General features: G+C 40.4%; 1 protein-coding gene across 6 annotated transcripts in view; it reads right to left on the reverse strand.

Moving 5' to 3' along the window:
• Nucleotides 1-24,810, reverse strand: part of cpeb3 (cytoplasmic polyadenylation element binding protein 3) — a 68,270-nt gene that overhangs the window by 23,641 nt on the left and 19,819 nt on the right. For 4 of the 6 annotated variants that reach the window (XM_038284072.1, XM_038284067.1, XM_038284070.1 and 1 more), the window contains exons 4-7: nucleotides 10,872-10,928; nucleotides 6,236-6,262; nucleotides 4,638-4,805; nucleotides 1,739-1,828 (exon numbers count right to left, since the gene is read on the reverse strand). In XM_038284072.1, coding sequence (XP_038140000.1) covers nucleotides 1,739-1,828; nucleotides 4,638-4,805; nucleotides 6,236-6,262; nucleotides 10,872-10,928 — 342 coding nt within the window. The remainder of the gene's footprint in view (nucleotides 1-1,738; nucleotides 1,829-4,637; nucleotides 4,806-6,235; nucleotides 6,263-10,871; nucleotides 10,929-24,810) is intronic. The other 2 variants (XM_038284073.1, XM_038284071.1) reach the window with 1 other exon arrangement.

The following is a 24,810-nucleotide window of genomic DNA, read 5'->3' on the forward strand; positions in this document are numbered from 1 at the left end:
CGTGTTTATGCTACGGGGACTTGTCATCTTCAGTCTGGCGGCGTCTTTGCTGGGTTCAAACCCAGTTTGATGTAATTGAATAAGTCAATGAATCTGTGTAAAAGAATTAAGTTGTAAAAATTATTTGTTTTTGTACATCAATTGTTTGTGGAGGTAATATATGGACAAAACTGATTTATGGGAAGAAATCAGAAATAACAGAGCCTGAGGTGAGGGGCTTAAACTATTTAATGAGGGCTGTGGGAAGAAGAGCGGCAATTTCTGTTTTCTGTTTCTTTGTTACATTTCTGGTAACTGGAGGGAGGCTGAGGCCCAGAGGATCTTGTACATGTTTAGTTTCTTTTGCACCCTGTTTTGAGTTTTTGAGCACAATAAATCACCAACACCGGTAAGCCAACTGAGCCTGGATTCTTGGAGGCCAAAGAACCCCGTCACAGTGACCCAAATCATCACTGTTACTGTTATTATATAGTAAATTAAATCATTACTGTTAAATTGTATTTCATTTCCAATTGTTTATTTGAATTCTTATTTCGGATTAGTTGGAGACATACACTAGGCTATATCAGCCCCACCAAAAATATTTTTCACCAGCCGCCACTGGGTAGGACTGATTCAAAGCAGTTTTTATAGTTCCAAAAAAGTAAAAAAACAAACAAATAAAACAATCCAAGAAGCTTTTCCAATTCAAAATGTCAGAAAGAGCGTATAGTTCAAGGCTTTATAGATTGCACCAAAGCAAAGCCTTGTTTTTGCCTAGAAAACATGCAAATTGAACCTGACAAGCGGGTACGCCCCTTTGGAATGGGGGTCGTTTTGTTAGCCTGTAATACCCGAAACCTGTCTATGTCTCTGAAAGAGACATAGACTAAGCCCCAAAACTAAAAACAGTTAGCAGCATTTTACATTTACCGTTTCTCTATTTCAAATAATCTGGAAAAACCTTGGCTGTCCTAAAACAGCAAAGCCAGATTAAATGTGTAAAGTGGTCAAAAACATGAAAAGTGATGTGTTTCATGGTCCAAACAGCAGTGGGACACAGATAGCTAAAAAAAAGGAGAGTGGGGTTTGAACTCCACACAGATCACTGATCCCCTTTGCACCCCCATCCTACATAGCAGTATCCTCCAGCTGCTATAAGCTAATTCATTCCCCTACAAGGATCCCTCCCCAGCTAGGGATATATATTAGAGCCATGCCAGTTTAAAATAATCCCTCTGAGAACAAAAAAAGTCGTAAAAATAGTTTGGAGAGGAAAAATTGGATGAGGAAAAACTGGCTGTTTTTTTTCTCATCAGTCCTCCAGATGCAGCATATGACCATCTGCCTATGGAATGACAGACATTTCCAAAAAGCATTTAATAGCTTTATAAGACAAAACTTCAGCTTCCAAGAAAAATGGGATCGATGCAAAGTTTAACAGAAGATGGAGCAGAAAACGGAAAGAAACTTAACAGAAAGAGGGAAAACCTTCCTGACTGCTCGAACATTCATTCAAGAAAATAGTTCCAGAATCCAGACACCTGCTAGATAGTTAATTTCTGCATATATCCATCTGTGAGATGACAACAGGGGGAGGGGTTCCCTCTAAGAAACAGATACCTGCAAGGTAGCCCAGCTGGAGCCAAGTGCAACTGAGAAATATGAGTCTTTTTAAACGACCCCCCCCAGTGATATTTATTGATACACGCATCTATGACGTGCATGGACAGACTGCGCCCAGGTGACCTGCTGTTACCTTTAGGTGGGAAGTAGGATTTGCTTTCAGCTTTATGAGGCCAATCCACCACCAGGTGCCCGTAGCGACGGAAACTGTTGGTGATTTCATCTGCAAGGATTAAAGAGAGAAAAAAAACGCAAAATGTGACAGAATTCAACATGAACCCATTTGCTCATACAACATCCCCCCCAGGTAATGCAGTTAGTAGCCACTGCATTAAAAAGAAGAAATCAGACCTCTGTTTATGCATAAACATGAACGCAAAGAGCCTTTAACTACAGAAACTCCCCTCAATGAAAGGAGATGCTAATTTTTTTAATGTCTTTCATCAAAGTAGTATTTGGAAACTTTACCAAAGTACAACTAGAATATCATCCTTACCTATTAAACAAGCTACAAATTTCAAAAATTCAAAAGAAACAAAAAAACAAATCTGGTTTTATGTAGAATTGGAGTGAAAAATGGTGGTACCAAAAAGTATTTAGTCTGCCACCGAATGTAAAAAGTTCTTCTGCTTAGAAAAGATAAAAGTTCTGTAACTCCCATCGTAGTAGACTGCAACTATGAGAGATAAAATGATGATGATGGGAAAGAAGTATTTGGTCAATAACTAAATTTCAGCTCAATAACCATTGTTATCAGTGGCAAAGGTCAGATGTTTCTCCTCGGTCTCCTCCATCAGATCTTCTCTAGAGCTGTGATTTTATTTGGGGGGCTGTCGTTGGACAACACAGACTTTCAAGTCCCTCTAGACCGGCTGGGCATCTCCAGGACGTTCAAATACTTTTAATGGAGCCACTCCTTCATTGTCCAGCGGTGTGATAATTCATGGAAGTGATCATGATGGAAAGAGGTTTGGGCTTAAAATCTCACCATAAATGTCTCCCGTTCATTCTTCCATTAACACGATCAATCGTCCAAAAGAAAAACAGACCCAAAGCATGATGCTTCCACCGCCATGCTTCACAGTAGGTTTGGTGTTCCTTGAATGCAGCTCAGCTTCCTTCTCTCTCCAAACACGACAAGTTGAATTTTTGCGAGAACATTTTATTTTAGTTTCGTCTGACCTAATCCAGAAAACCTCCTCTGGATCATCCATGTTCCCTCTGGCCAACTTAGACAGACCCTGACATGTTCTAAGTGAGAGTCCCTCTGGTTGTAGTGAGTTACTGATGGTAGCCTTTGTTCTTTGCTCTCATCTCTCTGCAGGTCATTCATCAGGTTGCTCCATATTGTTCTCAGATTTGTTCCTTACTGTACTCATAATAGGTCTTCCATGTCCTCCAACAGCTGATTTCTTCACCCCAAGCTGTCTCGTGTTGTAGATTCCCTCTCCCAGCCTGGTTTAGGACCATAGCTTTCTTCCTGTCATCCTTGGCCATGGTTGTTTGGAGTCTGACTGTTTAAGGCTGTAAATGGGTGTCTATCGTACAGAGAACGAGTTCAAACAGGGCCCATTATTACAGGTAACAAGTGGAGGACAGAAGAGCTTATTACAGGGCTGTGAGGACCAGACTTCCTGCTTGTTTGCTATTAACCAAATATTTATTTTTCTCCATAATTTATAAATAAATTCTTTAAAAGCTCATTTTTTCTCTCATAAATGAAGCAAACATTTGATGAAAATACTAAATACTTTTTTACTCCACTTCAAGTGTTTAGAAGTTGGGCTTTGGGGAAAAAAAAATATAAAAGCTTTATGTGTTTTGAAGCCAATCCAGTAGTATTAACACATCCTGTTCCACAATCAGGGTTTTTAGATGTAGTGTCAATGTGCCCTGTGTTGAAATATGTCAGTGTGACTGTAAGCGGCAGAAGACAACAACTTTGGTGTGTTCTGGGAGGCTTCCAACTCTGAAAATCGGGCCCAATATGTATTTACTGCATGGGGGGTGGAGGGTTTAATCTGTTTAGACCAGGGGGAACCGCATGTTTAGATGTGTTCCTGCTTTAAAGAAATAGTACACCCAAAACATGATTAGCCTTCATTTTCTACTAACCCCTATGCTGAACAACACTCTGGAGTACTTTTTTGATATCTCAAATGCATCTGGAGATCTGGGAGGCTTCTTGCTGTCTGCTGACATTCAAATAATGGAGGTCTATGGCGCCCGAGGCAGAAAGGTCCATAAAAGTCCACAAAAAACGTGTCAATATTCCTCCATACTGCTCGTCCAATGTATTCCAAGTGTCCTGAGTGGGTAGCGTCCATAATTTACTCGAAACGAAGTCATTTAGAATGTTTTTAGAGCATAAACAGTAGTGTATAGGATTTCCTGAAAGCGCGTTCACGAGTCTACGGAAACTGCAGCAGACCAAACCAGATGAAAGTGCGCATTCAGCGTCTGCTCTGCCGATAATGCAAGCGTAGAAGAAGAAATGTGCTGTTTACCTGTGCAAAGAAAGAAAAATGTCTGAGGACTTCAGTGTTGAGGAAGAGCATGAGTTCTTTGCCGAGCTGAATGCGCACTTTCATCTGGTTTGGTCTGCTGCGGTTTCCGTAGCGTCGTGAACTCGCTTTTAGGAAATCCTATACACTACTGTTTATGCTCTAAAAACATTCTAAATGACTTTGTTTCGAGTAAATTATGGACGCTACCCACTCAGGACACTTGGAATACATTGGACGAGCAGTATGGAGGAATATTGAAATGTTTTTTTGTGGACTTTTATGGACCTTTCTGCCTCGGGCACCATAGACCTCCATTATTTGAATGTCAGCAGACAGCAAGAAGCCTCCCAGATCTCCAGATGCATTTGAGATATCAAAAAAGTACTCCAGAGTGTTGTTCAGCATGGGGGTGAGTAGAAAATGAAGGCTAATCATGTTTTGGGTGTACTATTCCTTTAATACAAAGATAAAACTAAAAACCTGCAAGACTCTGACCCTGGAAGAGAGCAGCTGGAGTTTCCTTACCTTCATCTATGTCGGGAGGAAGGCCTCCGACGAACACTTTCCTAGAGTAGCGCTCCATCCTCTCCCCGTTCTGACAGCGGGTCGGCGAGTTCAGGCCTGGAGTCAGGGTGGGGTCACCGTGGCTGTCGTTGAGAAAGCCATCTTCAAAGGGAAAGAGACAGGACCGACCTGGATGGGGTGAAACGGAACAGCAGAAAAGATAGATGGGAGAGGGGGGGAGAGGAAGAGGTAAGAGAGCATGAAGTAGGAAGGGAGGGGGGGTGTGAGGAGACATGAGTTTCTATATATGGAAGGCGTTATGACAGAGCCAGCAGTTTGGATGCTACACATTACCATCAATCATCCACCTTTTAACACCCTGAACTCTAAGAAAGAAAGATATCCTGGAACACCAACAGCTGCTGAACAGATTGATGCCAAAAGCTCATGAACTGGGACTTTATTTCTTTTTATCCACTAAACAAAACATGTTAAAACTAAACAGTGGGCAAAAACGTGGAAAAAGAAGCTCTGAATAAATAAAAATGGGCTAAAATAACAAAAAAAATACGTTTACATTCAGAGACTCTACGCTATATACATGATGGGGCTTTATGTTTGTATTTTATTTCTAATCATCAGGCTTTTAGAGCTTCATTTTAAAGCCTGTCAGTTACAGATTTGAAGGAAATTACAAAGATGGAGGGAATGGTGCCAGCTGAGAAAAAAAACAACTATTATTTTTTCAGGTTTTTAGTGTTATTTAGGAATTAATTAAAATATTTTATTGCTTACATTTATAAAGCACCAATGAGTTGTGTTGGAAAAATATCCAATAACAAATTTTTAATTAGATTTAAAAAATAATAAAATAATCTCCTGTTAGCTAGAGGGTGTGTCCCTCAACTGAAAAAATTTTATAATTCGATTTTCCTTCAGCTGCTCAGATTTTTTATCAGATTTAGCTTTAGAATCAGGCAACTCAGTGTCAGAACTAATATTTTATTTTGTGAAGTTATTCTGTTATTGATATGATTGTATATTTGGGTTTGATCTAAATTTCTTTTTCTTGCAGTGAGGAGAAGATTTGGGGTCCTTAACGGTACAGGTTATATTTAAAGAATACTAACACCACAGCATGATGGTGCCGCCCCCGTGTCTCACTTTCAAGTAGTTTCTCCTTTTAGTAATTCTCAGTGCAAATATATGTTTAGAATTAAAGATCCGAAGCTGTAGATTGAAAAAAACCATACCACATTGTCCCACACAGATGAGATTTTCTTATGTTTGGGTCAGCCATCAGCAATCAAAGAAATGACAAGGTTAGGAGGATGGTTTGATTGTTTGCCCCCATTCTTTAGATTTTTAATGCTGACTTAAAGCATCACAACACACAAGATTAATTCAAGCAGATCTGATGAACCTTTGCTCCCTTTCCGATTAAAGCTGCAAAACAAAGTGCTTAAATTAACATGATTTCATTCAACCAAAGCACAGATGAAAGGCACGGAGTGACAGCACAAAAAGACCCTCCCCAATCAGCCTTTTTGCAAAAAAAAACAAAAAAAAAACATGGCCGGCGCGGGAAGCAGAACCCCAGAGAAAAAGCCACACGTTACCTCGTCTGCGGCCATAGTTTCGGGCTGCTTGTCAGCGCCATGGAGGGAGGGGGGGGACATGGGAGACAGAGGGATGGGTCGGGAACAAGGAAGGGGAAAAGATACAGAGACATGGGTTTTGTTGAAATAAACCAACCTAGGAACATCACTAAGGTAACAATGACACCACATATGGCCACGCCTAAGCTACGGCAACGGAAGGGATTATTACAGCCTGGCACCGGTGCACCGTAAACCTGCTGCACCTGCCTTGGCAACAGAGGCGTGCAGATGCTGCTCAACAGGAAGGGAATCGGGTGACGTAGCAGCTTAATGCACGTCCACAGGGCCGGTGATTGTAATCTCAGTTTAATGAACCTGCAATGGCTCAACTTCCTGCTAATCTCCTGTGAATATTCACAAATGAGGCCATAAAGGAGTGTGCTTGCTGGGCCAGAGGTAGAGCAGGTTAGTCATTATCATGGCCCTGGTGAAATATTAAAAGTTGGTTAAGGGTCAGATAGGACAAGCTAGGTAAAAATGGAAACTTTTGGAGAATGTATAGACATGTCTGGCTCAGATTAAGGTCCATGCAGAGAGTCGGAGGAGGGGAAAGTGTCTTTCTGTGACCCCTCCTGACCTGTAGGGGGCACAGAGCCATTCACTGGTCACACGTGAGCTCGTTTTACTGCTGTCAACTGTCGACAGTTCCTTCAAACTCCAGAAAAGAAGTTATTCTTTTTCACCTTAAGCTTCTGCTTGCCTAAAATCACCAGATACTGATTGATGTCTCTTCTGCAATTTTAACACAGTTCCTCTAACTGATCATTCCCAGGTCTTTGGAAGTCCTTTCTAGTCAAGACTCTGGCTGCACTTTTTCAAAATGTTGATATTGTTTGTCGTTGTTCAGCTGTTTTTTCCCCTAGTTATTATACCAATGACTTTTCCTAGGATTTTACAGTGGAGTGTTGTTAGTCCAACACTCCAAAAAGATTAAATATAAATTAAACAAATCCTACCAATTCCAGAAAATCTTAATATGTTTTTTCCCCCCCCTATATATTGTAACTTCTCTAAAACGAACACCTGACCCAGAATTTCGGTCTCGATTTGTGTCTCCACCCAGAAAGACTCGCTGAAAGAGCTCCTGCTACCAACATTTGAACATCCACTGACAGACACTAAATCAATATTGGAAGTAGCTCCATTTGTCTTTCCTATAGAAGGTACTCCTGGTACATCTTGCCATTGATGGAGGACAACGAGGTTCATTGCTGAGCCTGGTTCTGCTGGAGGTTACTTCCTGTTAAAAGGGAGTGTTTCCTCTCCACTGTCGCTACAAGCATGCTTAGTGTGAGGAATTGAATCCATCTGCCTGTATGATCTGGTTGAATTGTCTCTTTAAAAAGCCTTGAGATGACGTGCGGTAAATTGGCGCTATATAAATAAACTGAATTGAATTAAATTGCCAACCTTGTTCTGCTAAACTGTTTCTCTCCCGTTTAAAGGAGAAATTTTTCTTTTTTTGCTGTTGCTACATCCTTGCTTAAAAGAAAGGACGATTTTTATGTCAGTGTTGGATCCAATTAACTAGGCTTCCCCAGACCGATCATTTATTTTAAATGTGAAGTATTATATTGGCTGGAATATAGATTGTGTAAAGAAATAAAAATTTTATTATTTGGTTAGGCCCTTCAAGGAGGAGTTGGATTTATTTGAATATTGTTTGCATTTGTTTCCATGTACTAAAAAAATATGCTAAATCTTTGCCCTTGTGAAGTTCTTTGACACATTTGTGGTTTATTTGTAATATGCACTAAACTGAATTCATTTAAACTAAACATTATTCTCCTCTTGAACTAAAGAATGAAGCACCACACTTACTAGAGCATGAAGGGAAATCAAAGTTTAAGAAGTTTGTTTCAGTATTTTTCTCCCCTGAGAGGTTAAAGATAAAACCTGAAATCCTAACATTGCAAACTGAAAACACAAAAGGAGGCAAAATGCAGTTAACTACTGTGCAAATGCCAACAAACAGCAGGGGGGGCTACTCAGCACTCGGTTGATCTTCTTGTAACCCGTAACTCATTGGCAACAAAAGCAGACTTGTCTCCTCAAACACCAATATGGGCCTTGGCATTATGAGGGCAGCATAATGTGAGTCTCCTCTGGTTCGTCTGAAGTCAGTCTATTGTCTCTTCTGCTTGGCTAAGTTTTCATTAGTGAAGAAACCTGGGAAGTCTCTCTGCAGCTTCGCCCTTTCACTGTCTGGCCGCGGAAAAAAACAACCAAAAAAAAAAAAACAAAGTCACCTAGCAACCAGCGCGAAACGAAGAGACCTTTAAGCTGGGAACGCATTGGATGCTTCAGTGATGGAGACAATAAAACCCACAAGAGAGAGGCGTTAAGAATAAGTACAAACTTCTAACTGTGTGCTGTCTGGGAGGGAGAGGAAATCTGGGTGATCCCTCATGGGTGCAGCAAGTTTGAAGCCTTTCCTGTTCGTCTTAAAGTCCCTGAAAACAAACCTACGATACAATCAGATGAACGGCGACAACAGAAGCTCTGAGAGGAGGACCTCAGCTAAGCTTTCTTCTTCACTTCAGAAGCTACGAAAGATAAACCCTTAGAGATTCTCACAGTGTGACGGCTCGGTGCTAATGGGAAGAAAAACAAGGAGGAACTGCTAAAAGCTGACACTAAAGATAATCTCTGACAGTTTGGGAAGATCTTGAGGGATCTATGCTTCAGCAAGACCTTGAGAAACGGCCTATCTCGGTACACAACAGAGAAGAAACAAAGAGAGAAAACTCACAATTGCACAGTTGAACTATAAGTGTAACTGTGCAAAATTTTCTTCCCCAAAAAATCCAGAACATCTGGCTTTATATATATATGATTGTAGCATCTGGACTAACTGGAAAAGATGAAAATATAGAGATGCATCTTAAGGGAATGTTCATTTATTCCATCTTACAATGAACTCTTTACACAAAGTTGTAGGGATGCATGATATAATCGGCCCCCTATCGGTATCGGCCTTAAAACTGAATATCGGACATCGGCCACCCCACCGATATTTAACCCGATATTTGATCAGCTTCAGCTTCTAGTCTAGAGTTTCTAAAGTCTAAAAAAAAAAATACTTCTTCTTCCTCAAAAACTTATTTTTTACAGACTTAAAAACGTCTAAAGACGAGGGAAAAATATTGATACATTAAAATATCACAATATCTTCATATGCTGATATATTGCCATTTAAAAACACCATATCAATCTCTTTTACTAATGAAATATTGCTATATGTCATCGTTATGCTACGAAATCCCCCGAAGATTCACAAAATTTTGCCATATTTTTATATGTTGATATATTGACGCGGTATCGATCTATTTTACTAACAAAATCTCATAAGAATTTGCAAAATATCACGAGAGTTTGTAACAGAACGATGAAATTTCACGAGATTTTGAAAGTAAAATAGATCGATACCGCGTTTTTAAAAATCAATTTGATATCAGCATATGAAAATATATTTGACTATATTATTTTTCAAAGTGTCAGAAATGGATCAAACTGCTATATTCAATGACTACTTATTTTTGTCCAGCTTTAACATCAGTATAGATATCATTTATCGGCTACATGAGTTTTAAAATATCGGCATATCGGATATCGGCCAAAATCCCAATATCGTGCATCCCTACAAATTTGTATCTATTTATTGAATAAATAATATAATTTCCTTATATCCAGAATTACTGGTGGAAAGTTTAGTAGAAGGAAAACATGGTAGGGGAATGTGAAGAAGCAACCGAGGTAAAGTTCAGCCTGTAGAGCAGCCTTGAAGAGAAAGGCCAGTTCAGTTTCAGAGTTTGTTTTATTCCTAAAACAAGGCTTGCAGCTGGAGGCAGAGCTTTAAGAGTCTCCACACATACGGGGCCTGGACTACAACTGTTGCATTCCCTGTGTTAAGTTATGCCTGAAGCAGAGACAATATTAGCAGCGTCTCACAGGGGGTACAGAGAAAAAAAAGGCTACCCTGAGCTACAAATAGATTTTATATTTGGAAACCAAGAGTATGTAGGAAGAGCGTAGGGCACATAATCCATGTCTATGGACGTCCAGGGTTCTAGTTTCCACAGAGTGATGATTTGGAGAGCCGTGTCATGTGTTGATGTTGATCCACTGCGTTTTATCAAGTCCAGAGTTCAGCTTTCTTTATCAGGAAATTTTAGAGCACTTCATGTTTTCCTCTGCTGACAGGCTGACGGTAACCCGGCGCTGACCCCGTAGAGAGTGTCAAGAGGAAGACGAGAAACCCCAGAACCAACAAGGCGTGCAGCTGCGGATGGGATCAGCCGGACTCCCTTCCTGGCTCTGCTGCTGTCATGTGGTTCGGTCATAGAGGGGAGGGGGGTCTGCTTTAACATGCGGGGGGTATTTTTAGGAGGAGCTATTCTAGGGTCAAGAGTAGTTCCCACAGAGCTCTGCTGTAGGTTTATGGTGTTAGGGAATCCAAACCCCATGGTAGGCAGGTATGCCTACAGCTTTCCCACATGGACACATCTTGATCCCACTATTATTCTCATAACTCAGAGTTTTTTGTAAGATGTGAAACAAATTCAACAGATTGATGCATGAAAACGGGACTTACTATTTAGGGGTAATATATGTTCTGCTCCAGGATGGTGAAAGTTGAGTCCAATGCGTCCTGTTGGAGAAAAGGAACAGAAATAAAGTGTTATAACCTGTTGCGCCATTTCCCTATGAAAAATAAGAAAGCAGACAAATGAATGAACCAATCACAGAAACCAAAAAACTTGACATGCTACTGGTGTCTCGTATCTGATACGCTCGCGGAGACTAAAGCAACCAGAGGGATAGGATCTCCTCATGGCCGCTGCAGGGACAATGTGCCCGTCTAACATGGGCATGTCTGTCATTGCTTTCATGGAAAGCAGTCGGTGTAGGATGTCTACAGGAAGGACTTCCTCATTATCCGTTTCTGACGCCATAATCAAAAGAGAAACAGTAGGAAAAATACACCTGCTGAATAAAGAAACCTGCTTGAGGAGAAAATAATGCAACTTTGTGATTTGGTGACCATCAATCACACTGCAAAAAATGGAAATCTAGATTTCTTAAACTAAGTGCATTTGTTCTTGAATTGAGGAGGTAGGTGAGACACTTTGCCAATGGAACAAGACAATTTATATTTAAAATAAGAAAAAGGAACTGCATTGTCTTATTTCAAGTGCATATTATAAAATTACCTTATTTTAAGAGTAAAATACTCATTCCATAGGCAAATCATCCCATTTACCTACTAAAATTAAGGTTAAATACGCTTGATTTAAGACATTTTTACTTATTTCTAGATCATTTTTGCAGTGCAGGCTGCGCATATACTAGAATATTCATAAAAGGTTAATCTATTTAAGTTACGGAGCTCAAGAAGTAAAAATAAATCAAAAGCTACAATAAGTTTCAATGGACGAGGAGTGTATCAGTTCTCTTCTTTATAATGGGAAGTATCAGTGGCTGTGTTCACCGTTCCAGAGGACCATGACCGTGTCATTTTTCACCAAAAAAGAAATGAGCCATAACCGCAGAAAAGCCAAAATCCATGTGAAGCCTTATATTCATCACATTAATCTATTACAAACAAGATTTATTACTAGATTTCTGTAAACAACACTAGTGGGCGCTATGTCTTTTTGACACTCATCTACATGGGCATGAGTGCAAACCACTGATCTCTTCATTCACTGGAGTGCCGATAGGCCAAAAAAAAGTCGCCATCTTGGTACTACCCACTCTCACAGAGTCACGCAATAAAAAGGCCTGTAATGTTATTACTATAACAATGTGATCAAAAAATTTATATAACATGTACATCATCAATTTAGCAATTTTGGCACATCATCAGATAGTTTGTGTCTATCAGGAATCTTGTGAACAAATAGAGTCAGTGGTACAAACTAGTGTTGTGCCGATGCCATTTTCTGGACCTGATACCAATACCTGGCTATGCAGTATTGGCTAATACCAATACCATCAGATACCATCTGTTTGAAATTGATGTGTGTGTGTGTGTGAATATGAAGAACTGCATACTAATTGGATGTAAAGTAATTGCCATCATGGCTTTGTCAAGCTGCTGCCTACCTTTGTGAAGCAGGAAAAAGACTAATACAAAGTGAATCCAGTAGAACTTTTTATTGCCTACCTGGAATGGGTGGCAATAATTGAATAAACTTTTGGCTCTCAAAATGGTATAGGTGCCGTATTTGTTGGTACTCGTCAATACCGTATCGGTATCGGTGCAACACTAGTACAAACACATCCTGCTTGGAAAAGGCGCAGCCATTAAGTCATATTTCGCATGTCCTGGGGCTTCAGCAAACAGGAAGAGTTTGTTTTTCCATGAGTAAAAGACAACAGAGTCCGCCATGTTTTCAAAACAACACACTCTGGAACCTGTTAATTCAACTGTTCCTTTTTCAGAGAAAACGCAAGTCATTGTGAACAAGAACGTAAGAAACGCAAAGAAAACTTAATTTTTACCAAAAAAACCCAAAACATTTGTACGCGATCTGAGCCATCAGCAAAACACCGTGGCACATGAATTATCCAAAATAAGACTTGGACTCTATCTCGTGATCTTGTTCACGAATGAGGGAAGAAGGGAGCGGGAGATCGACAGGTGGATTGGCGCAGCGTCTGCCGTGAAGCGGGCGCTGTACCGGTCCGTCGTAGCGAAGAGAGAGCTGAGTCAAAAAGCGTTCATGACCATCTATGGTCTATGGTCATGACTGAAAGAACGAGATCGCGGATACAAGCGGCCGAAATGGGTTTCCTCCGTAGGGTGGCTGGGCTCTCCCTTAGAGATAAGGTGAGAAGCTCTGTCATCCGGGAGGGACTTGGAGTAGAGCCGCTGCTCCTCCACGTCGAGAGGAGCCAGTTGAGGTGGCTCGGGCATCTGGTTAGGATGCCTCCCTGGTGAGGTGTTCCGGGCACGTCCCACCTGGGGGGAGGCCCCGGGGAAGACCCAGGACACGCTGGAGAGACTATGTTTCTCGGTTGGCCTGGGAAAGCCTTGGGGTTCCTCCTGAAGGGCTAGAAGAAGTGGCTGGGAAGAGGGAAGTCTGGGTCTCCCTTCTTAGGCTGCTGCCCCCGCGACCTGACCCCGGATAGGCGGACAAAAATGGATGGCTGGATGGATGGAAGACTTAAACTCAACCACCAGAAGGAGGGATCAGTCCATCATGGCAACCATGGCCTCAGAATGAAAGATGCCAAATGCCTAGGAGACGAATAGGTTCATCTTTAGTCAAAGGTTGCCACAGGAAGTTATTGCAACTTCCACTCAGATACAGAGTTCTCATTACGAATGTCCTTCATGATGCAACCATGATTAAAGGACAGGTTATCTGTGTCAAAGAACCACACTTAGCACACAACACCAATGAGGGCCTAGATTGAGTTGAAACATCCTAAAAACAAATTTAGAAAGAGTTTAAATGTTACGCTGGTTATATTAAGATGAAAAAAAGGAAATCTGATTATTTTCCTAAATTTCCAAGAGTAGTTGAAGACACTTTGGAGCAAACAAGGTGTGAAGACAACAGTTCAGGATTGTGTTGACATGGAGATGAGCCTCTTACAAAAAATGAAACAGAACTGGCTGAAAACCAGATCAGCAGACTTAATTGCAGAAGGGGGGGGGGGGGTCTCCCTGGATTTGCATCCTGTTTTCAGGCAATAATCTAGGTTAGTAGAAGCCGACAAGCCTCTACCTGCATGTCTCACTTCTCATGAATGCACGGATTTGTTTGACGCTGCAACAAATTTGTCTCATTTCTTCCGCTGCTGCTATCAGCTGATCATCATAAAGATGTAATCACCCCATGACAGAAAAAAAAAAATCACATGATGTGTGTTCTGAGACAGAGGGGTGTTATTTAACTCTCTAGAAGGTTCTCCAACCATCCACTCCTTCCCCCCATTTCACCAGAGGCCAGGCTGCTATCCAAGTTCAACAGCCCCTAGGGGCAGCAGTGCAGAAACACGTATTGATAAATGTGTGGGCGGTCTGTTTGTTAACGCCACAGCCGGTTTCAGCTCAAATGTCTGACCGGCCTGAACGTCCCTTTGGAGAGAATTTGCTTTATCTTCCAAGCAGGTTGTAAACTTTAACCTAGTCCCACTGCATTACAAACAGGGGACATGTGACAGGGACTGTACTAGTGCTTTGATCATTGAGGGGCGATTGTCACAATAACATATGCTTTGCCTATCTGTCCACATTAGTCATTTTGGGTGATGAGGGGAGACAGTTGCCTTCCTGAGCCTTTAAATAACCCTGGGCTTGTGCCATCTGCTTCCCCCAAAGAGTTCATTGGCAGAGCCTGAGGGCGCTGAGTTGCTGCTGCTGCTGCAGTGACATTTCCTCCCAGAGCTATTCTCAACATCTCCATGGTGGTCGCGCAGCAGCGAGGCCACTCAAGAGGCACCATCTATGTCTTTGTTGACTCCAGAAACAGCAGCTTCCCTGCCGTGCACTCAGCTGGATCTACAATATGGAGGACTGTGACTGTCCTGGTGGTGTGGAGGGAAATCAGGGAGTTTTGGCCATATGGGGTACCATCCACAATTTTCCTATGGAATAGCTTCAGGCAATAGAGCCCGAAGTTGGTGACATGATGTGACATTGTCATCAACTTTGATTAGAAGCTTAGTGAGCAACAATTTTAAGGTAAAGCGCCTACTAGAACTCCCCTGTAAAGAACTTAGGAAGTCCACTGCCATCAATTATCTTTAGAAAGTCAACTAATTAATATAGTTTAGTCTTACAAATTCAACTCTTTAACTAGTGGCGCACTTTACAAATAAGGCCTTAAAGTCCAACTCATCACAAAAACCCCCAACTTTTTTGAAGATCTACTGTATAAACCGGGGCTATAGAATGATATTTAATCTTAGTTTGTATTATTCATTCTTATGAGAGTTTTTTGTTGCAATATTTATCTCAAATCTATCTTAGTGCTTCTTAATTGGTTTTGGAGCTGGATTTTCCTAATGGTTCAAACGATACATATCTAGTACCCTCATAAGCCCTATTTACACTACGCCCTGAAAACTGATCCGTGCCCAGCTTGGATCAGTTAACCATACCGAGCTCGGTTCTTACGGCCATTTACACACCACGCTAGCACGGTTCCTCCTAGTGATGATCTACGGTACTACTGCTCTCTAGAGGTAAACAAGCAAATCAACATGGCGGCGCCCGTAACATTCAGGAAATTTGCAGAGTCAGGCGAAGAAGGCAGAGTTGGCTTTTGGGAAGTGGATACAACAAACTAAATTCTAATCAGGGCTTGAAGGAAACAACTACAGACATTGAGGTTCATCACATTGCTAAGCATAATCATCAGTGGAAACTGATGCTATCTTTACTCAAAGCTATCTTTATGAATGACTGGAATGTCGTTACTACGAAGGCTGACTGTAAGGAGATGACGCGGTCTGTTCATGCGCTCTTTGTTATCTGAGAACCAAGCCAGAACTGAACCACGCGCTACGAGCCCTATTGATGAACTAGTACCACTTTAGAGCATTTCGGTTGTGTCTGGCACGGTCCGGTTCAGTTTACGAGCCATTTACACTTAACAGTTATCTTGGTTACCGTGCTCGGACCAATGTTGGCACGGTTTCAAAAGGGTGGTGTAAATGGGGCTATAGAGACTTTCACCACAGCCGCACACTGGGGTATAACACAGAGTCACTCAGACACAGCTCTGAACAGTGGGGCTAGCCTGCACAGCAGCAGCTTCAGGCCTCTGAAGCTTTGAAGGCAGCACTACCAGAATCACTCTGCTTTTTCTCCATTGTTAAATAAAACTAGGCTAGCTGCCAATCTATCTCTCCCTGATTGAACCCCCACCGCTCCCAAACTTAGCCCCGTGTCTCAGGGTCCCTTGGTTCCCACCATATCGATGGCATAAAAAAAATGTCTGTAGGCGGAGTTACGTTTTCCCATGGGGTGAGTTACACTCGAAAGGTTTAAGGGGCCTCGCAACAGGGGCGGAGCTAGAGATAAGCCAATCACTGGCCACCCCTACCACTTTTCCCCCTCTAATACAGATGGTGGCAACAGTAATACTCTCAAGTGGAATATTCAAACCATTTTAATTTTCATATATTAACATTTACTTGACAACAAAGATACAGTGGTTAATTATGCACATAAATATACTAAAATTAAAGTTAAGTACATAATTAATTCTCTTTTCAGAACTAGATTTTGTGTTGCGTCTCTGCAAGTCAGCTAGGAGTCTTCAGTGAAATCATAGATAAATAACTATTTAAAATAATCAATTTATGCATATATTTTTACTTGTAGATATCTTGTTTTTTGCAGAATGATTATTGATAAAAATAAGTAATGACAATGGAAACGATGTTTGCCCCAGAACCTAAACCTGAAAGAATTGCATCCACAATATTTGCGTCTATTTGTTAGCAAAGGCAGAAGGAAAGGATAGTTTGTCTTCATTTAGAAAACATGGATGTTGTGCTAATTAATTTTCCTGTTGGAACAGTGTAGCTTAACCCTGAGGTTCTGGTGCCTATCCACTTACGGCAACCCCTCAACTTACATTGGTTATTGAATGGCCGCCCTTATAAAAAAATTTTTGGCTACGCCTCTGCCTCGCTAACCTTAAAAAAAGAAATTTGACAATATTTAATCACAATCCTTTTCTCAGAACAATTAAGATGAAAAAAATATTATAATCAGCATGTGACACTAATAATAAATAGCCTTGTGACTGAAACAAACTTGTAAAATCCATTTAACTGGATCATAGTTAATCTGGGTGTGACTGCGTTCTGAAATCCAACTTCGACTGTACTGTTTTTTTTACCTTTAAACCAACCTATCAAGATCTCAGGAGTAAAAGCACTGTTGTAGTTATGGGTGTGGCAATAGCAAGGTGTGGAAATATATAATAGCCCTGATTAAATCGAGATCAAATAAAAAAATAAAAGACTGCTGGCAAAGTTTAGGGAGACAAAGAAATGTGAAGTAAGGAAACCCAAAAGATAAGGAAACTTATAGGTTCTAAAAAGGCTTTCAGGTACAATCAGTTGGTAAAAATACCTTATTAAGAGTTCAAGATCAACTCAGCAATTCTTATCAAAAATATTTTAACCCTTTAAAGCCCGATCCAAGAATAAAACAAAAGAGAAAATTACTTTTTTTTGGTTTGAAGTCCTTATTTGGCCTTTTAACAAAATATGTAAAAAGAAAAAACAGAATTTTTTGATATTAATAACTTATTACAATGCGATAAGTCAAAATGATTTTTTGTGTAGTTTTCTGCCCTCTGTTATCAGGTATATCTGATTGTGTACAAAAGATTTTGAGTACAGTTTTTACCATTAAATTATGCCAAAGGTGTCAGACGCAAAACATTTCAGAAACCGTATGTATCAAATATGATACATTTGGCATTATAGGGTTAAAAGGTAACCTTAAAATCCTTTACAAAGTCGCATTTCACACCAATACAAACTAAATGGATAAGATATATCCCTTATTTGTGTTAGAACAAATCTATATTAAGTAATTACATTAAAAACATTATTGTTTATCTTATAAATAACAAAAAAGAAGATATTTATCCCAGTTAAGCATGTATGGCTGCTTAACTGGCTTTCCAAGGAATCAATGTTATATGAAATCTGGAAAAACTGCAGAAAGATTAAAAAGAAATTTGAAAAAAAAACCAAACATTCCCAGAGTGTTTTGTGGCCTAAAACAGAAGAGGCTTATTTATGTTGAGCTATGAAGAACCCATCTGAACAAAACACTGAGATGGAGCTGTTGTTTTAACCTTTAACACAGACAATAAACACATCACCTTATCTCTGTGAAGTCATTACACGCCGTTTAAAGTGCAGGGACACCCTAGTTTAGATGAACTCATTTAATGTTGTGTTAATTATGTCAGCTGGAAAGTTGAAGGGGTCAAATCCACCCTGCGGTTGAACATTAGCCCTTGCACATGTGGACAATTATCTGCACTAAAAAGCCTGTTATTGAGTAATCTGAGCCCTACTTTTTACCTTCCTACAGCCTATCGCAGCACAGCTTTACCTCAGAACGACATCCAGCTGTTACCGAGCGCTACTAAAAAAGGCTGTTACTCATACGACCGCTGCTGTGGATGACATTCGTGTTTTCCAATGACCGCCGGTGGCCCCATCGACAAGCACACGAAGCCAAAGCGTGTCACTGTTTGCTTTTCCGCTAACGACCCCCTTCAGTTATGACTCAGGCGGTCCTCCTCGGTGACGTTAAGCCCGTCACTCATCAGGCCCAGAAACACCAAAACACTATGGAAGGAAAAATAATACGACGGGAGCGAATCAGCGGCCGGCTGTGGGTTTTAATTCACGGGGATGATAAACAGAAGGCTCTCCATCCAAACACACCCATTACAACTTCCAACTTCTATGTCATTTGTTAGGATTTTCTGAGACAGAGCAACACAAAGTAGGGCATAATAGGGCAAAATAGGGCATAAACAAAAGATTAAGTCTTTAAGAATAAAATTGGAAAACAAAATTTTTCATCCAGCTCCCAGATTAAACAGTTTAAAGACATTTTTTTGCAGTTACAGCTGCAAGTCTTTAGACATCTAGAAACCTAAGTTTTTTGCCTTTTCTTTATTTCAACACAGCTTAATCACAGCCAGAAGGGAAAAAGAGCGTCTGAGCAACATAATGCCGCCAATTCCTATTAGATTTAAAATAGCATTTAATTAACAAACTTAAATCATTGTAGCTCTGCCTGTATATTAAAGGTTGGTGTTCTGTTGAAAGGTGAACATCTGCTCCAGTCTCTCTTGAAGTTTCTAACAGGTTATCTTCCAGGATTGCCCTAAATTTAGCCCTTTCCACCCTCCCGCCATCTCCGACCCGCTTTGTTGCCAGGTTTGCCAACCGTCCATTGAAAAACGGAATCGTTCTGTATTTAGAAATAGTAGCACCTGTCTCGTATTTAGTGGAAAAGGAGCGCACTTTGACCCGTATTACTGTGAGAGTAAAAAAATTGTTAGTAAAAAGCTAATGGAAAATAAAGAACAAGGGTACGTTAGATACAAAACTTAGGGTAAACATTGTGACCAATGAGCTGACAACATATATGTGTAACATATATGTAATGATCCAGAATACCCTCATCCCATTGGTTGAGCCAAGTGTCGCTCATGGAGATGATAGCGGGAGACAACAGAGCAATATGGGGGACGAATGGAGTTATTTAGTTTGTTTACAAGTTTGCACAAGTTTGCTGTTGCACCTAAAATGCGCACTATTTATTTATTGTTTTATATTCATTTTTACACTTTAAAGCAGGACAGGTTTATTTTTAAGATATGTATTTTATTCAGCAAAGTTTGTTATTTTGTATTAAAGCTACAGTGTATAATTTTTAGCGACATCTAACGTCCAGACTGCAGACCGCAGCAACATGAACATCTCCCCCCACCGCTTCTCCCCCCCAACAGTACGGCGAGCGTTACGGGACAAAATGTCTTCCACGACGTCCGCATCACCTACCTTCTCAAGTGATGAGGTTTGTCTACATAGATCATTTTACAGATAGTATTTTATTAGTCTGTGTAGGGTATAGATTTCATGTAGACTTAAGATAATAAATATCGAGTGTAATGGGCGATCTCGCAATGGCTAGTTTGTTGGCTCTGTGCTGCCGTAGCGCAAAGATGTCTGCCTCCATGGCTGCGAGACCCGCTCCTATGTAATTATAAATAACGAATTCTAAGGCAACGCAAATATTAAGGTTAAGAGGCTGAGCTCGTAGATGATGATAAATGACATAGTTATGTATAATATATTACATTTCTGACTGTATATCCCTGTAATTATTACACACTGTAGCTTTAAAGTGAATGCTGTTAATTTGTTAATTTGTTTTTCGTGTGTTCATGTCACTTACAAATATGCATCTATTTCAATGCAGATTTAAGTCAAAACAAACATTTCACCCACAAAGGGGGGCTTTAAAAAAATTTTTAAAAATCACCAAGCCAGGAGTGGTGAAGGCAATCAGGTCAGCTGGCACGCACATGAGGTGTCCCTTATTTTTTTTTTTTCAAGGGAGTTGGCAACCCTATGTGTTGCTCTTGCTGAAGAAGTCCATCCACCATGTTGTAGGGCCTCACTGTGTTTTGCATGTAGGAAAATAGTCTAGTTTCTGCGTCATTTGGCGAGAGCATATTCTGAATGAAGGCTGATTTACCTCCTTGGTGTATGAGCAGGTTTTGCAAAGGTCTGGTCGTTAACCACACATTTGATTCAGGCGTGTTGGAGCACGGACGCATATGGATGATTTATTTCACTTTGAGATGTGCACTTTGATATTGTTCTGCTTTAAACTGCCGTACTTGGATTTATTTGATGCTGTTTTGTCAATTAATTTCTCAAACCCACCTCTGAGGATGGTGACTCTTCAATAAATAAATGATTTAGAAAAGAGCCTCATTAAAAAAAAAAAGTATGAGTAAATGAGACGAACTGAGTCTGGACTGCTCACATCAACACCTACAGCTGTCTCAAGTGGTTGGTGACAGCGCCTGCGAGAGGAGCTGCGCGCTGCAGACGCACCGTCACATCTGCTGCGAGGACAGCCTGAGATGAGAGGCGTGTGCGGTGGCCAGGGTGCTTCGCCTGGAATGTCACTGAAAGAGTTCCTCCTCCACGTGTTTTTGTTGCTACTGCTGCCAGCGACCATGACTGTTGGGAAACTGGTTGTGATTTTCCAGCCTTGTGGGAGGATCTCTGTATGATGGGGCTTCTTCTACCAACCTGATCTCAGCTGACCCACTTTGAGGGGAATACATGACTCTAATATGAGTGCTGCTGGAGCTACAGTAAGAAGGCTTGTTTGTTCTCATATCTCCGAGCACTCCCTCTGAAACTGGCAGCTTCTAGAAAGTCTGAAAGATTAGAGGCAACACAATGCGCCTCTTATAATCAACAAACAGTTATTGAAGTCGACTCTCATCCAAAGTATTTAGAAAACAAAGGGATGAACCGACGCAGCAATCTGGACGGACGGAGGACTGATTCTCATTCGCATCACAGCACAAGTGCTTTTTGATCTTTACAAACACTCTCTCTCACACACACTGAGTCATAAAGCTCTGAAGGAATAACAGCTATTCCAGGCACAATGAGAAGTATTTGAGAAATGTCTGCGTTGGGATGGAAGTGGGTGGTAACCATTCAGGAAGGAATGCAAAACCGGGTCTATTGCATTAATTAGTTTTGACTGGTGGTTTTCAGCTGGTGAGTCGGATCTCTGAGCAGCTACCTTTAGACTTAACCAGGGTTACCCTCTATGGATGGAGGCCAGTTTTTGGAAAACCAGAGGGGCTGTTTTATTTGATCCATTTAAATAGGTGGAAACAATCAAAATAAAGAACTAGAGTCATGCTTAAAAAGCGAATATTGGGGTTTCAAGTGAAAAAAATGTAATACATAAACATGAATACAGAATTTAGTACATCCATACAATCTACTAATATTTGTTTAAATCACCTGGCAGAATCAGAAGCGATGTCTTTATTTTTAAACATGGCCGCCGTATCTCAATCAAGCTTAAGTTTCGGGGAAATCGGTAAGCTGAATGGGAGGCTGAGTTTACTCATCTCAAAACCAGTTCTATCCAGATTTAGGGATAATTTCTTTATTTATATGTGTCTGGTTTGCTTTGCTATTTACCGTAATTTCATCCAAAGGGGTTAAAGGCAATTTAAAAAAAAAATAAAAAATCTGGCCTCTATTTCTTGTTTTAAGAATTTTTTTTTATTTTATTTTGAAATGAAACCATCAAGTTGTCTTATTTTTTCCTCTTTAGGTTACGTCTCTGCAGGGGCGGGTTTAGGAAATTTGAGGCCCTAGGCAAAGACAGGCAGGGGGCCCTCTGAATTAAGAAGACAAAATATAAAACAGACCAACAGATACAGAAATTTTAATATAATAGACATACATTATTTGTTCTACGTTTTGTCCCTATTCTTGTTTTCCTCTGTTTTGTACTCAGCTGCCTTTTCATGTCGTTTCAAAAGGAATGAAACTAAGCTCGCTTAACTGATTGCTCCTTACTGTGTTTCCAAAAAGCAAATAACCCACACTGGAAAAACGATCTAGAAATAAGTTAAAATTTCTTAAATTAAGTGTATTTACCCTTAATTTGAGTAGGTAAATAAGATAGTTTGCCAATGGAATGAGTATTTTTATTCTTAAAATAAGATAATTACATAATATGCACTTGAAATAAAACAATGCAATTGTGTTTTCTTATTTTAAGTGGAAGTTGTCTTGTTCCATTGACCAAATGTCTCTTTTACCTCCTCAATCCAAGAACAAATGCACTTATTTCATGAAAAAATGACTTATTTAGATTTCGATTTTTTCCAGTGCAGTCCTTCTTTCCACTGTAGACAAGCTATGATCTGCTAATCTGTTCTCCATTTTTCATTTGTATGAAATAATAGCTGCATGAATCATGACAGCGGACAAGATGGAGGAGAGCAGGAGGCGGGGTTACCAATCTACGAGTTTGTGCTTGTACATGTGCTGGTCATAAAATTAGAATATCATGAAAAAGTTGATTGATTTCAGTAATTCCATTTAAAAAGTGAAACTTGTATATTATATTCATACATTACATACAAACTCATATATTTCAGATGTTTATTTTGTTTAATTTTGATGATTACAAATGACAACAAATGAAAATCTCAAATTCATCATATCAGAAAATTAGAATATTGTGAAAAGGTTCAAAATTGATGGCCCCTGGTGCCACACTCTAATCAGCTAATTAACTCAAACCACCTGCAAAAGCCTTTAAATGGTCTTTCAGTCTAGTTCTATAGGCTACACAATCATGGGGAAGACTGCTGACTTGACAGTTGTCCAAAAGACGACCATCGACACCTTGCACAAGGAGGGCAAGACACAAAAGGTCATCGCTAAAGAGGCTGGCTGTTCACAGAGCTCAGTGTCCAAGCACATTAATAGAGAGGCGAAGGGAAGGAAAAGATGTGGTCGAAAAAAGTGTACAAGCAAGAGAGATAACCGCACCCTGGAGAGGATTGTGAAACAAAACCCATTCAAAAATGTGGGGGAGATTCACAAAGAGTGGACTGCAGCTGGAGTGAGTGCTTCAAGAACCACCACACACAGACGTATGAAAGACATGGGTTTCTGCTGTCGCATTCCTTGTGTCAAGCCACTCTTGAACCACAGACAGCGTCAGAAGCGTCTTGCCTGGGCTAAAGAGAAACAGGACTGGACTGCTGGTGAGTGGTCCAAAGTCATGTTCTCTGATGAAAGTAAATTTTGCATTTCCTTTGGAAATCAAGGTCCCAGAGTCTGGAGGAAAAGAAGAGAGGCACTTCATCCACGTTGCTTGAAGTCCAGTGTAAAGTTTCCACAGTCAGTGATGGTTTGGGGTGCCATGTCATCTGCTGGTGTTGGTCCATTGTGTTTTCTGAGGTCCAGGGTCAACGCAGCCACATACCAGGAAGTTTTAGAGCACTTCATGCTTCCTGCAGCTGACCAACTTTTTGGAGATGCAGATTTCATTTTCCAACAGGACTTGGCACCTGCACACAGTGCCAAAGCTACCAGTACCTGGTTGAAGGACCATGGTATCCCTGTTCTTAATTGGCCAGCAAACTCTCCTGACCTTAACCCCATAGAAAATCTATGGGGTATTGTGAAGAAGAAGATGCAATACACCAGACCCAACAATTCAGAAGAGCTAAAAGCCACTATTAGAGCAACCTGGGCTATCATAACACCTGAGCAGTGCCACAGACTGATCGACTCCATGCCACGCCGCATTGCTGCAGTAATACAGGCCAAAGGAGGCCCAACTAAATACTGAGTGCTGTACATGCTCATACTTTTCATGTTCATACTTTTCAGTTGGCCAACATTTCTATAAATCCTTTGTTTTTATTGGTCTTCAGTAATATTCTAATTTTCTGATATGATGAATTTGAGATTTTCATTTGTTGTCATTTGTAATCATCAAAATTAAACAAAATAAACATCTGAAATATATGAGTTTGTATGTAATGTATGAATATAATATACAAGTTTCACTTTTTAAATGGAATTACTGAAATCAATCTACTTTTTCATGATATTCTAATTTTATGACCAGCACCTGTATATGCTGTTGCCAAAGTCTCCAGTAGCAGAAAAAAGGCACTAGATTTGGCGCTGGGTGCTTTTTAGAAATAAAAGCGCTAGAGGGGTCTGAAAAGTCGCTGAATACACCTGTGCTTGAGACACGCATTCTGATGGCGTTTTAATTAAGGGATTTTTATTAAAAACATAATTAATGTGCACAAATAAGTAATAGCTGTATGGAAAAGGAGTTTTATGGGGCCCCCAGGAACTTGGGGCCCTAGGCAACTGCCTAGTTTTGCCTAATGGTAAATCCGCCCCTGCGTCTCTGCTCCAGTGAGGGGAGGCATTTTCTC

This window comes from Cyprinodon tularosa, unplaced genomic scaffold, assembly GCF_016077235.1.
Source record: "Cyprinodon tularosa strain WSP-4 unplaced genomic scaffold, ASM1607723v1 ctg199, whole genome shotgun sequence".
In the NCBI taxonomy this organism is placed as follows: domain Eukaryota; kingdom Metazoa; phylum Chordata; class Actinopteri; order Cyprinodontiformes; family Cyprinodontidae; genus Cyprinodon; species Cyprinodon tularosa.